The sequence below is a fragment of the Bos javanicus genome, chromosome 17 (genome assembly GCF_032452875.1).
Source record: "Bos javanicus breed banteng chromosome 17, ARS-OSU_banteng_1.0, whole genome shotgun sequence".
NCBI classification, from domain to species: domain Eukaryota; kingdom Metazoa; phylum Chordata; class Mammalia; order Artiodactyla; family Bovidae; genus Bos; species Bos javanicus.
In genome coordinates, this window is record NC_083884.1 from 3,892,571 (window position 1) to 3,910,666 (window position 18,096).

At 38.8% G+C, this 18,096-nt stretch overlaps 1 protein-coding gene across 1 annotated transcript in view; it reads left to right on the forward strand.

Moving 5' to 3' along the window:
• LOC133229263 (protocadherin-23-like) overlaps nucleotides 1-16,721 on the forward strand; it is a 127,531-nt gene extending 110,810 nt beyond the window's left edge. The window contains exons 16-19 of the mRNA XM_061385768.1: nucleotides 3,987-4,117; nucleotides 7,305-7,591; nucleotides 8,169-8,301; nucleotides 13,291-16,721. Coding sequence (XP_061241752.1) covers nucleotides 3,987-4,117; nucleotides 7,305-7,591; nucleotides 8,169-8,301; nucleotides 13,291-15,917 — 3,178 coding nt within the window. The 3' untranslated portion in view covers nucleotides 15,918-16,721. The remainder of the gene's footprint in view (nucleotides 1-3,986; nucleotides 4,118-7,304; nucleotides 7,592-8,168; nucleotides 8,302-13,290) is intronic.
• The last annotated feature ends 1,375 nt before the right edge of the window (nucleotides 16,722-18,096 follow it).

Below are 18,096 nucleotides of genomic sequence, written 5' to 3' on the forward strand. Positions count from 1 at the left end.
CATAACTTTAATATCTTGGCTGAGACTTTACTGTGATACTGGGGAGGGGCAGGCAGCAGGGGCAGAGAATATGATGAGTCAATTATTTTTAGTAAAATTTTTCCATATGTACCTGACTTACGTTCATGCTAACAAAACAGACTTTCAACAGGGAATTATTTCTAGGCTCTTAAAGTGTGAAATTTAAGTAGTTGTTCTAATGATGGCCCAACTTCAGTAGTATAGAAGGCAGCCTGTATGCTTTGTGAACCATAGATAAGCAGTGATTATTTCCTACTAAGTGGAATTTAAACCAACAAAAAGTTGATGCTTTTTTCAGTTCAGTTCAGTCACTCAGTCGTGTCTGACTCTTTGTGATCCCATGAACAACAGCATGCCAGGCCTACCTGTCCATCACCAATTCCCGGAGTCCACCCAAACCCATGTCCATTGAATCGGTGATGCCATCCAACCATCTCACCCTCTGTTGTCCCCTTCTCCTCCTGCCTTCAATCTTTCCCAGCATCAGGATCTTTTCAAATGAGTCAGCTCTTCGCATCAGGTGGCCAAAGTATTGGAGTTTCAGCTTCAACATCAGTCCTGCCAATGAACACCCAGGACTGATCTCCTTTAGGATGGACTGGTTTGATCTCCTTGCAGTCCAAGGACCTCTCAAGAGTCTTCTTCAACACCACAGTTCAAAAGCATCAGTTCTTCATCACTCAGCTTTCTTTATAGTCCAACTCTCACATCCATATATGACCACTGGAAAAACCATAGCCTTGACTAGATGGACCTTTGTTGGCAAAGTAATATCTCTGCTTTTGAATATGCTATCTAGGTTGGTCATAACCTACCTTTCAAGGAGTATGCATCTTTTAATTTCATGGCTTAAGTCACCATCTGCAGTGATTTTGGAGCCCCAAAAAATAAAGTCTGACATGGTTTCCATTGTTTCCCCATCTATTTGCCATGAAGTGATGGGACTGGATGCCATGATCTTAGTTTTCTGAATGTTGAGCTTTAAGCCAACTTTTTCACTCTCCTCTTTCACTTTCATCAAGAAGCTCTTTAGTTCTTCTTCACTTTCTGCCATAAGGGTGTGTCATCTGCATATCTGAGGTTATTGATATTTCTCCTGGAAATCTTGATTCCAGCTTGTACTTCCTCCAGCCCAGTGTTTCTCATGATGTACTCTGCATATAAGTTAAATAAGCAGGGTGACAATATACAGCCTTGACGTACTCCTTTTCCTATTTGGAACCAGTCTGTTGTTCCATGTCCAGTTCTAACTATTGCTTCCTGACTTGCATACAGGTTTCTCAAGAGGCAGGTCAGGTGGTCTGGTATTCCCATATCTTTCAGAATTTTCCACAGTTTATTGTGATCCACACAGTCAAAGGCTTTGGCATAGTCAAGAAAGCAGAAATAGATGTTTTTCTGGAACTCTCTTGCTTTTTCAATGATCCAGCAGATGTTGGCAAATTGATCTCTGGTTCCTCTGCCTTTTCTAAAACCAGCTTGAACATCTGGAAGTTCATGGTTCATGAATTGCTGAAGCCTGGCTTGGAGAATTTTGAGCATTAATTTACTAGTGTGTGAGATGAGTGCAATTGTGCGGTAGTTTGATCATTTTTTGACATTGCCTTTCTTTGGGATTGGAATGAAAACTGACTTTTCCAGTCCTGTGGCCACTGCTGAGTTTTCCAAAATTGCTGGCATATTGAGTGCAGCACTTTCACAGCATCATCTTTCAGGATTTGAAATAGCTCAACTGGAATCACCACCACCCCTAACTTTGTTTGTTTTGATGCTTCCTAAGGCCCACTTGACTTCACATTCCAGAATGTCTGGCCCTAGGTGAGTGATCACACCATCATGATTACCTTGGTCATGAAGATCTGTTCTTGTACAGTTCTGTGTATTCTTGCCACCTCTTCTTAATCTCTTATGCTTCTTTTAGGTCTCTACCATTTCTGTCCTTTATTGAGCCCATCTTTGCATGAAATCTTCCCTTGGTATCTCTAATCTATTTTACATGATTTTAAAAATTTAAGGTTGGAAGAAAAAGAACACTTATCAGGTAAGCTAAGAATGGGAAAGAAAGTAGAAGTGTGATTCAGGGTGGTGAGTAGAAGTGTGTCAGGGTGGTGACAGAAAGGGAGAAGTTGAAGACACTAATAAGGTTTCTGAGTCAGTTACTGGAGAAGCAAGTTGTACCGTCATCCAAGAGAGATTGAATCACTACGTGTTGATTCTTTCAGATCATGGACTTTTAGTTCTACTTTACAGTCCTAGTCAATAAAGAAGAAAGACTCAGTTTCTCAACGGATAGTATCACCAGCTGGCTAAGACGAATTCCACTTCTGAAAGGAAGATCCTCTTCCAATTGACAACTTACTTTATTACTCAGATACTCTCCTGTAACTCATAGTGTTTAGAAGGCAGTGGAAAGCTAATGATTATACCTTAGAGTGTGATATATAGACAGGAAGAGAGATACGTCGAAAAGTATCAGACAGTGGAGCACAAATTTCCAGTCAACTAAGACCTGTACTTAAATCCTAGCTGTGTCATCTGATATATTTATAATCTTGAGCAAATCTTGAGAAACCAACATCAACATATATTAAAGAAATCCAAATAACCAAGACATCTGTCCTTGAGGAATTTATAGGAGAGGTAGACACATAAGTCATTAAGAAGAAAGAATGATGATTGCTATGGTGGAAGAATGTGCAGGGTGCTATGGGGCAGAGAAAGGGGCACCCAAATCAGATGAGATGCCAGGGAAAGCTTACAGAGATGTTAGCTTTGAAAGACCAAAGGGGTGTAGACATAGGAATTCCAGGCAGAAGCTATATCCCAGAAGGCTATGTGTACGTGCTTAAGACTTATATTACCTCTTGTAGACATGGAAAGCCAAGAAAAGGTTTTAATTAGAGGAGTCAGGTTTTCAAACCAGAATTTTTGATAAAGCAATTGAGCAGTTGCAGAGTGGAGGATGAAGAGGAGCATTTGAGACTTGCAGTAGGAAGATTGGTGAGTAGCAAGCACTCCAGTTGAGGAAAGATATAGTGAATACACAGCATGCCAGCCAGAGATGGTAAGGGGATGAGGTTAGAGCAGATACCTTGTCCTGCTTTGCCTGAGACTGTCTTGCTTTAGAAAGAAACTGAACGTACCACGCCCCAGGAAGCCTTTCAGTCCCTGTGAAGTCAGTCGGATGACCAGTTCATCTGAGGCTCTGAGGTGGGGATGAGACGGATGGGTACACTGATCCAAATCATAGTCAGGTGGTAAAATCTATAAGACTAATAACGAGTTAGATGTTGTCAGGGTGGTGACAGAAAGGGAGAAGCTGAAGACACTAAGGTTTCTGAGTCAGTTACTGGAGAAGTAAGTTGTACTGTCATCCAAGAGAGACTGAGTCACTACATGTAGATTCTTTCAGATCATGGACTCTTACCTCTATTTTACAGTCCTAGTCAATAAAGCATCTTTTGCATGTGTATTATTCATGGCAGTGCCCTCTGTTGATTCTTCAATTTTGATTGATTTGCAATTTAGATCTGAAAAAAAAAATACAAAACTTTTAGTGACTCTCTCTTTTGTTGGTGCAGTAAAATGGAAATATGTATCAATAGCAATATTCAGGCCATGTGTGGCAGAGTGGAGGCAGTCTACTCAAAGAACAGGTATTGGTGTTTGTACTTTTTAAGTTGTTCTTAGCAGAAAAGGACTGAAATTTATAGTCTGTCTCCCAGAGAGAGTCCATTTATTTTAAATAACCAAGATTGATTTGATTCTTTAAATGTGTCAAAAAATACACTTCAGACTACCATTCTTATGAAATAAACTTTAAATGATGCCTTTTAGAAAAGTCAGGGGGGAAATAAAAAAGCTAGTCAGCTCATTTTAAAATTTTCAAGTGGATATTTGATATTTATGTGGTTTTCTTATTCTCTGGATGATGGATAACATTCCTTAATTCTTTTCCAAACCAGTTTGATTGTACAAGCAATGGATAAAGGCATGCCCAGGCTTTCTGATACAACTGTGATCAAGATACAGGTGACTGACATAAATGACAATGCCCCAATTTTTCTCCCCTCTGAAGCAGTGGAAATTGTCGAAAGTAAGTGTGATTTGAAATAATGGTTTTGATTAACTTGTATATCACCTACTATTTTTTCAACTGGATGCTGTGTTAAGTACGCATACTATTCCTCAACAACCACACAACTATAAATTGTTTTTATCTTCATTTTACAGAATATAAAACGGAGAGTCAAAAATTAAATATAAAATGTCAAAGAAGTTAAAAGTTAAAGTTGGGGTTTGCATTCAAACTAGCAGGAAGCTGCTCTCCCAAGGTCAAACCACTACTCCACACAGCCTCTTTTGTATACAGACATTTCTTAAAAGTGAAATCTGCTCAATGAAGAAGCATCTTTTGTTGGCTGTGATGGTCACCCTAAAGCTCCCCTGAGAGAAAGTGATGTTATTAGACTGATAACTGTATCAATCTTTGTGTTACCAAACTCAGGTTCAGCTGCTCACCACTTAAAAGCCAATATTCGAGAGGCAAGTGTTGGAAAGGAAAGGTTGCTTTATTCAGGAGGCCAGTAACTTGGGGAAGAAGGCATACTTGTGTCCAAAGGCCAATTCCTCAGTGCTAATAGGGGGCAACAGCTTTTAACGGGGAGCTTCATGGGTATATGGTTAGAGTAAGGGAGCTCCATGCCGAGTCACCTCTGAGGATCATCTTGAAATTAGCCATGTGGTAATTTGACCATTATCTTGATTGTTTTAAGCCCAGTTAATCTTCAGTTCCAGGACTGGTTGGTTCTCATTTCTTTGAGGTCAGTTCTCAGATAGCTTATGTTATGGCTACAGTCTGGTCATCATGTAGCTAACTTCTTCCACCTGGTGGGGGTTTTATTCTCTACAAGACAGCTCATAGAATATGGCTCAGAATGTTATCTATAGCCCTTGAGGAAGAACTAAAGGTCCTTGACTTTGCTTAAGGACTGAACTGTTATTATTTTGTCCTATTTGACTGTTTTTCCTTTGTTTCTGAGTCTCTTCATTTCTCTGATTAAGTTTATTTTATTAATATTATTTGTTATGGGGGCATGCTGGGTGGCTTGTAGAGTCTGAGTTCTTTGACCAGGAATTTAACCCAGGCCAAAAGCAAGGAGTCCAAACCCCTGCTTTCCAGGGAATTCCCTGAATTTATTCTTTGGCTAAAGTTTTTCTATAGAAAAAAGACAAGGAAAAGCCATGGTGGAGGAGGGTTTGTTCCAGGAAGGCCCCATAGGGCCCTGCTCAGTTTTATTTGCAATATACTAATGACAAGTAATAAGTGAAGGAGTTGGATGATTTTTGCACAGAGTCATCATTTTCCTCTACTATAAACTAAAGTTCAACATCTGCAAAAAACTTTTATCACATTAATGGTGGAGGTTGAAAATACAAAGTTTTACATGATATGCTGATTAATCTTAATTGTTTGGGTCTCTGGGTTCCATGATGACTCCATAGTCTGTGATCTCAAAGTTTCCTGTGGTCAATAGCTGTCCTGGTAAAACCCAACCCAACTTTTTTTTTTTTTTTTTTTTTTAAACTTTACATAATTGTATTAGTTTTGCCAAATATCAAAATGAATCCGCCACAGGTATACATGTGTTCCCCATCCTGAACCCTCCTCCCTCCTCCCTCCCCATACCATCCCTCTGGGTCGTCCCAGTGCACTAACCCCAAGCATCCAGTATCGTGTATCAAACCTGGATCAAAAGCTTTTCAGACAAGCAAAAGCTGAGAGAATCCAACCCAACTTTTTATAGTTGAAATTGCAGACAGTGGCCCATCACTCTCCTCTCTCTTTTCACTCTTAATATCCAACTTATTCCTAAAATGTGCCTAACATTTTGTTATGTTCACTTTCCAAACAAATTACAAACATCACTGCTCAAAGAGGGCTATATTCCAGCAATTTTTATATATAAGAATACCTATAAATATTTTAGGAGAAGGCAATGGCACCCCACTCCAGTACTCTTGCCTGGAAAATCCCATGGACGGAGGAGCCTGGTAGGCTGCAGTCCATGGGGTCGCGAAGAGTTGGACACGACTGAGCAACTTCCCTTTCACTTTTCACTTTCATGCATTGGAGAAGGAAATGGCAACCCACTCCAGTGTTCTTGCCTGGAGAGTCCCAGAGACGGGGGAGCCTGGTGGGCTGCCGTCTGTGGGGTCGCACAGAGTCGAACACGAATGAAGTGACTTAGCAGCAGCAGCATAAATATTTTAAATAATTTAAAATATTATACTAATAAAAAAATTGTCTAGTTTTACCTCTCACCTATTTGATGTGTTTTCATCTGCTTTTACTGAAAGTGCTATTCTAAAGCACATACATTGGAATCAAAATGCAGTAATGTGCTCAGAATAAATATATCACAAAACTAAACTGTGTATATCAAAACTTACCAGAAGGAGTCAAGTGTAATTGATGCATGTCAAGGATGTTCAGATTTGAAATATGAAAATTATTAGTCTCATACGCAGTGGAATTATTCCAAATGTCCTGGAATCTTCTTTCTACCTGTACCATACCTATGAAGTCCAAACCAAAGTCCCTGTCTTGGCAGTTTAAAGAACATGTATGTTATGTGAGATATTTACCATATCATCTATTTGTGATTTTTGTGTGTGTGAATACTATTAGAGATCTTTTGGGATCACCAGTATGAGGTATACTTTCTGTAGTCTTGATAATTTTGAGAGTCGGGTTTTAAGAGAAGGAAGCAGTGTGTGCCTGTCAAAAGAAATAATTTTACAAAAATGAATATGAGGAACTAAGTATCTAGCTTCAGGATCCAAACATTTTCATTTAAATCTTGCTTGCTTTTCAGAATTTTATGTTTTGTATTAATGTTTTGAATAGTAACCTTCTTCCCACCCACATCACCCATGAATATATGATTTTGATATGGAAATAACATAGTGCAAATAAGTGACTTACAATGTTTCTTGGTTCTGGGATTGTGTGATAAACATATGATAAAAAGTGAAATATAAAAATTGAAAATTGTCTACCTCTTCAATTCCCTACTCAGTGGTAAGTTTTCACTTTTATTGGGCTCATAAATTCTTCAGAGTTTTTATTCAGTGTGTAATGAGCCTTGTATGAGAAATCATGCCAAAAAACAGCAAATCATATTGGACATAAAATAAAAATGCTTGGATTGAACTATTAAAGAAAAATATTTCAAAGGATGACTTTTAATGGAGACTGACAGTGGTCATGACTATTTCAGATTCTTTGCCTGGCACGATTGTGACTCGGATATCAGTTTATGATGTGGATGCGAATCCAGCTTTCACCTTCAGTTTTGTCAAAGAGAGTAATTCTGGAACCAAGTTTGCTATTGATCGGAACACTGGGGTAGTGGTGCTGGTTGAAACACTGGATTTTGAAGAAGCTACTAAATATGAGCTGCAGATCCAAATTTCAGATTTGGTGCACCAAACAGAGGGGACAGTCACTGTCCACGTGCTGGACGTCAACGATAACCCACCAGTATTTTCTCAGGATTCTTACCAGGTAAATAGCATAAAGAGATGCTGAGACCATGACCAAACTTGAAAGAACAGGGAATAATGCAAACTGAACCATAGTCAACAAAGTAATGTAGACAGACAGATAGCATTCACTGTTTTTACTGCCTAAGTTGGTGCTGAGAGTTTTATATTTAGCATCATGGAGAATAGAAGTACATATGGAGTTGAATCTCTCATTCAATTCAATTTCTTAAGTATGTAACATAAGGCTCATAATTACACAATGTACAGTGCAATGAAACATTAGTGAATACATTAGTGAATGCATTAGCTATCCTCCACTACACAGAAATAATCTAGAAGGAAATTTTTCATAATAAAAATCAATACTGCATGAAACATCTTTCAAAATTTTTTAATTTTGTTTTTCTGAATTCTGGAACTACTAACACAATCTTCTTAGTATGTCCACTCTATAAATTAATAACACCTAATAAAGTCAGGTTCTCTGTTACTTCCATAAACAAAATAAATAAAAGAGTCAGGTCCTGGCTCTGTTCATGAAAATAGCCGCGTTCTTTAAGCACAGGGCCTGTCTCCCCTTTTTTTTTCCCCCTCAGGTCACCATTTCAGAACTGGTGCCTCTGGGGCACCCCGTGCTGACCATTGTGGCCACAGATGTGGAAAGCAGTGAGAACATTACTTACAGGATCCTCTCCTCTTCCAAGATGTTTTCAGTTGATCCTACCAATGGTGAGTTATTTGTAGTGGCTGTAGCATTCATAGGTTTGGGTTACAGAGAGGAAACCTGAAATAATCCTTTCCAAATATTCCTAAAATAGCCCCCAGGCCCTCCTGCTGGGATCATAGACACCACCTTCTTATTTCTCTTCATGTCAGATGCTGTGGTAGCAAATTCTGGTGCTATTTCTCTTCTCCAACATCTCAATGGTTGGAAAGAAAAAGGAATTGATTAAATGCTGGCAAATGCACAGAAATTCAGAGACCTCAGTATAGTAAACACCAGTTCATTCAGCCGTCTGATTACCGTTGGGGTAATTAACCAGGCCTCCATAAGAATCAAAGTAAAATGGAAGGGATTCATTTAGAACTGAAGACTGTGTGTTACCAGAATTTGGAAGCTTTTTTCCCAAGCCATGTATAAGAAGTTGGGTAATAGTATCATATATTCAACAAGGAACACAAAAAACTGAAACAGGAAAGTTTTTTGAGCACCTCTGTTAAGTGGAGTGGGCTTCCCTGGTGGCTCAGATGGTAAAGAATCTGCCTGCAATGCAGGACACCAGCTTCAATCCCTGGATCAGGAAGATTCCCTGGAGAAGGGAATGGCAACTCACTCCAAAATCCTTGCCATGAGAAGTCCATGGACAAAGTAGCCTGGCAGGCTACAGTCCATAGTGTTTCAAAAAGTCAAACATGACTGAGAGACATTTACTCATTAAGTAGAATGTTTTGTGGTTTTGATGCTGTTCTTATTTCTTTGATGCCTCACTAGGCTCTTTGTTTGGTTATTAGAGATCAGGACATTTATGGTTGTAAAATGCATTCAGGCAAGCGATTACAGAAAAGTTAAGAATCGTATAGAGAAAATATAACAGCAAGTAGAGTCCCTTGGACAGCAAGAAGATCAAACCAGTCAATCCTAAAGGAAATCAACCCTGAATATTCACTGGAAGGACTGATGCTGAAGCTGAAGGTCCAATATGTTGGCCACCTGATGTGAAGAGCTGACTCATTAGAAAAGACTCCGATGCTGGGAAAGATTGAAGGCAGGAGGAGAAGGGAGCAACAGAAGATGAGATGGTTGGATGGAATCACAGACTCAGTAGACATGAATTTGAGCACATTCTGGGAGATAGTGAAGGACAGAGAAGCCTGGCTTGCTGAAATCCATGAGATCACAAAGAGTCAGATGTAACTAGCAACTGAACAACAGACATTAAAAGCCAAACTTAATAAAGATGAATAATTAATAAAGCACTGTCCATAGCAGAGCACGTGCCAGAAAAATAACAGGGCCTGGGACATGGACATCACCAGATGGTCAACACTGAAACCAGATTGATTATATTCTTTGCAGTCAAAGATGGAGAAGCTCTATACAGTCAGCAAAAAAAAAAAAAAAAAATCTGGAGCTGACTGTGTCTCAGATCATGAACTCCTTATTGCCAAATTCAGAATTAAATTGAAGAAAGTATGAAAAACAACTAGACCATTCAGATATGACCTAAATCAAATCCCTTATGATTATACAGTGGAAGTGACAAATAGATTCAAGAGGTTAGATCTGATAGATAGAGTGCCTGAAGAACTATAGATGGAGGTTTATAAAACTGTACAGGAGGTGGTGATCAAAACCATCCCCAAGGAGAAGAAATACAAAAAGAATAAATGGTTGTCTGAGGAGAACTTATAATCAGCTAAGAAAAGAAGAGAAGTGAAAGGCAAAGGAGAAAAGAAAAGATATATCTTTCCGAATGCAGAGTTCCAAAGAACACAAAGAAGAAATAAGAAAGCCTTTCTAAGTGATCAATGCAAAAAAAAAAAAAATAGAGATAAACAATAAAATGGGAAAGACTAGAGATCTATTCAAGAAAATTAGAAATACCATGGAAACATTTCATGAAAAGATGGTCATGATAAAGGACAGAAATGGTAGGGACCTAACAGAAGGAGAAGATATTAAGAAGAGGTGGAAGAATATACAGAAACTATACAAAAAAGATCTTCATGACCCAGATAACCATGACAGTGTGATCACTCACCTAGAGCCAGACATCCTGGAATGTGAAGTCAAGTGGGCCTTAGGAAGCATCACTATAAACAGAGCTGGTGGAGATGATGGAATTCCAGCTGAGCTATTTCAAATCCTAAAAGATGATGCTGTAAAATTACTGCACTCAATATGCTGGCAAATTTGGAAAACTCAGCAGTGACCACAGGACTGGAAAAGGTCAGTTTTCATTCCAATCCCAAAGAAAGGCAATGCCAAAGATGTTCAAACTACCACACGATTGCACTCATCTCACACACCAGCATAGTAATGCTGAAATTTCTCCAAGCTAGGCTTCAACTGTATGTGAACTGAGAACTTCCAGATGTTCAAGCTGGATTAAGAAAAGGCGGAAGAAACAGAGATCAAATTGCTAACATCTGCTGGATCATAGAAAAGTATTTACTTTGCTTCATTGACTATGCTAAAGACTTTGACTGTGTGGATCACAACAAACTGTGGAAAATTCTTCAAGAGATAGGAATACCAGACCACCTGACCTGCCTCTTAAGAAACCTGTATGCAGGTCAGGAAGCAACAGTTAGAACTGGACATGGGACAACAGACTGGTTCCAAACAGGGAAAGATGTACCTCAAGGCTGTATATTGTCACTGTGCTTATTTAACTATATGCAGAGTACGTCATGAGAAACACTAGGCTAGATGAAGAGCAAGCTGGAATCAAGATTGCCAGGAGAAATATCAATAACCTCAGATATGCAGATGACACCACCCTTATGGCAGAAAGTGAAGAGGAACTAAAAAGCCTCTTGATGAAAGTGAAAGAGGAGAGTGAAAAAGCTGGCTTAAAGCTCAACATTCAGAAAACTAAGATCATGGCATCTGGTCCCATCACTTCATGGGAAATAGATGGGGAAATAGTGGAAATAATGAGAGACTATTTTTTGGAGTCCAAAATCACTGCAGATGATGATTGCAGCCATAAAATTAAAAGACAGTTGCTCCTTAGAAGAAAAGCTATGACAAACCTATGCAGCATTTTAAAAAGTACAGACATTACTTTGCAGACAAAGGTCCATCTAGCCAAAGCTATGGCTTTCGTATGGATGTGAGAGTTGGACTATAAAGAAAGCTGAGCGCCAAAGAATTGATGCTTTTGAACTGTGGTGCTGGAGAAGACTCTTGAGAGTCCCTTGGACTACAAGGAGATCCAACCAGTCAATCCTAAAGGAAATCAGTCCTGCATATGCATTGAAAGGACTGATGCTGAAGCTGAAGCTCCAATACTTTGGCCACCTGATGCAAAGAACTAACTCATTGGAAAATACCCTGATGCTGGGAAAGGGTCCTGAAGGCAGGAGCAGAAGGGGACAACAGAGGATGAGATGGTTGGATGGCATCAACGACTGGATGGACATGAGTTTAAGCAAGCTTCTGGGAGTTGGTGATGGACAGGGAAGACTGCCCTGCTGCTGTGCATGGGGCTGCAAAGAGTCAGACACGATTGAGCAACTGAACTGAATTGGGACATGTTATGCTGTGTGTTCCCCATCTGTACCCACCACTGCGTCATTTCACAAGGGAGAGCTGACTTAGAAGTTAACTTCTGAAAGATGGATGTTAACTGGTTTACTGTTACTAGGTTTACTGCTCTGATAGTTTTGCAGTTACATGAATACTGAATCCTTATGTTGTATACACTGGAGACTAATACAATGTTGCATGTCAATTATATTCTCAATTTTAAAAAGTTAACCTCAGGATTACCTGAAGGGAGAATCTGGTATGAGGCCCTCGGAATGTGATAATTGGGAGAAGTAGCTAATGTAGCCCCATGGCCTGTGGATGAATGGCTACTGTGTGGATTTAAGTATGTCAGGAATTTGACTTTTCCGTCCCTCTGTCTTCGTGTGTCTCACTCTCTTGGCTGCAGCAAATCACAATCCTGGCGGCACTTTTCTTTTTATTTGTATTAGCAACAAACTTTACAGTAAGACATTGATTAGAACATTTTTAAAATCTTGACTGTTACCTTGTCAGCTGAGTTCATAGTGGGACTCTAATGAAATGTGGCATTTAAAAGATACTGGTTTTTTTTTTTCTTTCTTCATGGCTGTACTAAAAGCACATTTACCTTAGAAAAACATTTTACATATATATATATGTATATATTAGAATCATAAAAATGTATTACATATATTTTAAAATGTGGATTTAAAAATGATAAAATATATTACATATATTTCATCAATAGTGGGAAAATCCACTTGCTGAATAAACCCATAGCTTTAGGAAAGACTTATCTAGAATTAAGCGATAGTTGTTAGTCTGCATTATTATATTTACTGCTTTCCTTTGACTTGAATGAATACCATTTGGTATTTCCAGAAATTTATGCCAGAATGTCTCTATGCATGTTTCTATTGATGGTAGAATGGGTTATACATTATTCAAATAAGAATGTGTGTGTGTTCAGTTGCTTCAGTCATGTCTGACTCTTTGCAACCCCATGTACTGTAACCCTCCAGACTCCTCTGTCTATGGGATTCTCCAGGCAAGAATACTGGAATGGGTTGCCATTTCCTTCTCCAGAGGATATTCCCAACCCAGGTATCAAACACATATCTCCTGCATTTCATGCATTGCAGGTGGATTCTCTACCTGCTAAGCCACCTGGGAAGCCACCTTTCCTTAAAAAGTAGTAATGGGACAATTTACCATACAAAAAAATGAATTTTTTAAAAATTATGGCAAATAATCTTTAAGCAGCACACATATTTAATTGAGTGAATCCCATGAATATTTCTGAATCTTAAGTGTTACAGAAGTATAAATATAATAATTTAAGCTTTCTATTTAGGGTTACCCTTGGTTATAACTTAAATGACACATCTAACAGATAACTTTACATTTTAGTAAATATTTGCTGACTAAGAGGATCATACAAATTTTATTTCACAACATTGTAAGGCTGTGTTGTTTTTCAGGCACAATATTTACTATCAACCCTGTCTTCCTTATGGAGAGAAAATCAACAATTCGATTTCTTGTTGAAGCCAGTGATGGTGGATTTCCTGACCTGAAGGCTGTTACCTTAGTGGAGACAGAAATACAAGATATGAACAATTATGCCCCTGAGTTTGCAATAGAATATTATAATCTTAGCTTAAGTGAAGACACTCCAGTTGGAAGCACACTTGTCACCTTCTCAACCATTGACCATGACTGGACCCGTGAAAACACACATGTTGAATATTCTATCATCAGTGGTAATTCACAGAACAATTTCCATGTGGAAACTAGTTTTATTCATTCAGAATATTCTTATAAGCAAGTTGGTTATCTAGTGTTGCTTCACCATCTGGACAGAGAAGCAACTGCCAGTCATGAGCTTGTCCTTCTGGCGTTTGACCATGGTTGCCCTCCACTGAGTTCCTCAGCCACTGTATCGATAGAAGTCCTCGACGTGGATGATAACCCACCTGCATTCAGCAGTCTGGAATATTATGCCCACATCAAGGAAAGTACCCTTCCAGGGAGTCCCATCATTGTGGTCTCAGCAAGTGACCGCGATGTGGGCTCCCATGCAGAAGTCAGCTACTACTTAACCTCTGGAAATGAGAAGCAGCATTTTTGCTTAGAAGAAAAAACTGGAGTTCTTTCTTTGATTAAACCACTAGATTATGAAGAAACAATAAAATTCATTCTAACTGTCCAAGCTTCAGATGAGGAAAGGAAGCATTTCTCTTTTGCAATTGTGTTTGTCAATGTCCTGGATGATAATGATCACGCACCTCAGTTTATGTTCCCAAACTTGAACTGTGCTGTTCCTGAAAATCTACCTGTTTTCTCCACCATATGTTCTGTAAATGCTTTGGATTTTGATGCAGGTCCTTATGGAGACATGACCTATTCTATTGTATCACCCTGTCCTCTCCCTCATGAAATGCCACATGATCATAACTTCTTCCTCATTGACCCTTTAACAGGGGATATTAGTGCCCAGCAAGTCCTTGACTATGAAAATGACAACAAATACTGCCTCATAGTTCAGGCCAAAGACAAGGGTGACTCAACAGCCTCCTTAGTGGTTTGGGTGGATGTTGAGGGGATAGATGAGTTTGAACCCATTTTCACGCAGGATCAATATTTTTTCAGCCTCCCAGAAAAGAGTCATGTAAGACATTTGATTGGCAGAGTGGAAGCGTCAGATGCAGATGCAGGTGTTGACGGAGTCATCCTTTACTCCCTTGAAACTCCATCTCCTTTCTTTTCAGTAAATAAAACTAATGGAAATATTTATTTGAGTAGAGCACTTCCCCTAATAAAAAGTCAAGTCGGCAAAGAAGACACCATCGAAATGAAGATAATTGCTCATAGCCCCAAACTGGACTCCAAGTTTACATCTTGTACTGTTTTTGTGAATGTGTCTTTTTCCTCAGAAGGGAAACATTCTGCAGGATCAGCTAGCAGCTTTTTGATCAGTCTCACCATCTCCTTTCTAGTGTTTTTGTTACTTGTCTTCATTCCAATTGTACTGATTTTAAAACATAAACCAAAAGATGCAATAAATAATTATGAAGAAAAGAAAATGTCATCATCCTTAGATATCAGTTTGAGACTGACCAGGGATGCCAGTGCACTGAAACCCTTCCAGAAAACTAATGAGAGTGGTGATAAGGCAGGGCCTGTGGACTCCACACCTGAATGGTTGAGTTTAATAAGAGTCATGAAGAAGGACGTTGCACATCTGTACAGGCACTCAAACTCCAGTGATCACTGTTCTGTGGAAGGAGAGACTGCAGAAGATAAGGAAATCCAGAAGATAAATGAACACCCTTACAGAAAGGATGATGACTCAACTTTGAGTGATCAAGAGTCCAGGGTGCCAGACTCTGGGATTCCAAGGGACTCAGACCAGCTCTCTTGTTTGTCTGGGGGAACTGATGTGATGGTCACTGCTGAAACAGCAGAAACCAGCCATATGTTTGAGGAGGGAGATCAAGGCGAGGGCTGTGGCATGACCTATGTTCAAAATAATGTCTTACCCCAGCCACTGAAGAAGAGAGAGGTAGAAGTGGACACCCAGACTGATGTCAGAAAAGAGACTGTCTTTACTTCAAGTGATCAGGAAGCAGGATGTGCAGCTCTCTCAACCCAGAAAGACTCTGATCATGATGTCATGATGAGATATCCCTGGGATTATCTCCTCAGTTGGGAACCCAAATTCCAACCTCTTGCCTCAGTATTTAATGATATTGCAAAACTAAAGGATGAGCATTTACATATGCCTGGCATTCCAAAAGAGAAGAAATCTTTTGTTTTTCCACCCCCTTTGATAACAGCAGTAGCCCAACCTGGGATTAAAGCAGTTCCACCAAGAATGCCAGCCATAACTTCAAGGCAGGTACTTCAGAAATACCCACACTCCCCCATCCGCTATCATCACAGTTCTCTGCCAGAAGACATGACTCCCAGTTTTTCCCCATCTCTTTCACTGCTGACCACACAGGCCCCTGCCATGACTCCACTGCTGTCAGATGGAGAATTATTTGGGACACTTTTGAGTGGTTCTTGCCTTGAACCTAAAGCAGCAGATGGAGTTCAAATATAAAACAATGGTGATATCGAGCACCTGCTCCCCATTGGTCACGAATGACTGGACAAAACATTCCAAAGCAAGATCCTTGAGACGAGGTTCATTCATCTACAAGTGAGGGGTATAATTTAGTCTGGGTTTTTAGAACCCTCTCATTTAAGTTTATCAAATTTATTTCAGCCTTAATGATAAGTTACTCTGTCTTTTAACCTCTACGTTTTGCTGTCAGGATTTAAGTTTGTATATATTAAGTAGTGTATATTCTACCATACCTGGTCTTCTGTATGGCTAGATTTCCAAAGGTCACAATGAACTTGACTGACTGCCAAAATGTTTATATGAAAAAGAATGGAAATATAATATACTGCATTCTGGTCACATTACTGCTGATTATACTGCTATTTATAAAGCAAAATTAGTAAAGACTGAATAAAGAATGAGTATAGGACAGAAAGTAACAGAGAGGGGAAATTTGGAAGGATAAACAAGTTATAAAGTGAAGCAATTGGCTGCAGATCTGATATAGTTGGAAATGCATTTCTCCACTTTCTCCATAAAGCACACTTGTGGAGGTTAGCCATAATTTGAATTTAGTAGGGTGTCTTTTGGAAATCTAATGAGAACTTAAGAGTGAAATTTGTCATAACTCTGTGTCAAATAAAACAAATTTATTCTTGATTAAATGAACCAGAAATGCATGTTTTAAATGAAGAGCTAGTACTGATAAAGCAATGTGTGTGGTTGCCACCAAAGATGTGTTTCCTTGGCCTTCTTTAAAAATAAAATGATCTTGTAACGTGGTACAGATACAGACATTAACCTTTGAAGATTAATTTGAATATATTTCTTCATATTCTTCTACAAACAGTAACTTTACATGAGAAATAATTTATCCACTCAATGTCAGTTTAAAAGGTTTTACACAGGTAAAATTATGTTATTTGCTGATAATAAATTTCATATAGTAATTTAGCAACATATTTTAATAATTTTTATATAAATATTCTTATTATAAAAGTAAATAATAGATGTCAGAAGTCTTTCTTCCATTTGTTAATACTTATATTTAGTTTTAACAGTCATTAGATATAGCAGCTTGTCAACATGGTTAAAATAATTTTGTTTTGTACAGCTACTGGTTCAGAAATATAGTGGTGTAGTTTGGTGCTCCTATATGTATATACTGCTATCTCTTTCTGTCTGATGAACCAGAGAATTCATCAGAGATTCTTATCCTTTCCAAGAAAGCAGAGCACATCCTGATGAGGCTTGTCCGGAAGTCATCCATGGTAGGTAATGTGGCCAGGCTTTGAAAGAAGAGTTTAGGGATCTAACATCGAGTCTAGAGGGCATCTGGTGTGGTTTTCTTAGCAGTTACTATGGGATTCAACTAGAGAAATATTTCCTTTATGTTTTCTTTCAATAGGCCTCATCTGTAAAGTTATGTGAGATAACTAATGTGTCTTTACTGAGAAACACTGTAAGACGACATGTTTGATATCTAGTTTTGCAGATAAATAATTCTTAAGCTTCCTATGCTGATTTTATCAGTTATATACTAGAAGTTGTATGAAACACGTAGGTTTTTTAAGAGGGCTGGAATCCTAGGGAAAGTGATTTAGGTATGGAACAATTAAATAGTAAAAGATGAATGCCTGTCTCTCTTTTTCTCTGGCATCTGGGGAAGAAGATTTCATAGTTTTTCATAAAGATAATAATAACAGTTATTTCAGCATGCCAATGTTTATTCTCTCTTTGATTTCCTTCAAAAGATTTCTTTGAGTATATGGAGAAATACTATACTGATTTCCTCTTCTAAATGTTAGGTAGTTAGAATAGGAAACAGAAGTCCAGAATGGTGGTGGCTAAAAGACAAGAAAGGGGAAAGCCCATGAAAATAGAACAAAGGAAGGTCTGAGGACCGGAGTGAGGACCTCAAGTAGAACAAACAGCACTCCTGGCTAGCCCAATTTACATAGGGCAGGCCCAGGGGGAGGAAAAAACATATAAAAACGTGCCCTCATGCTTCAAGGATGGATTTGCCCCCGATTTTCTAAATAAAATAGAGCTGTAACACAGAGCTGTAACACTGATTTGTCTAAGAGCTGTAACACAATCTGTCTAGGACCCGAGAGCTGTGACGCGCCAAGGGCTTTAATGTCCATCACCCCAAATCTTTGTTGTGATGAGACAG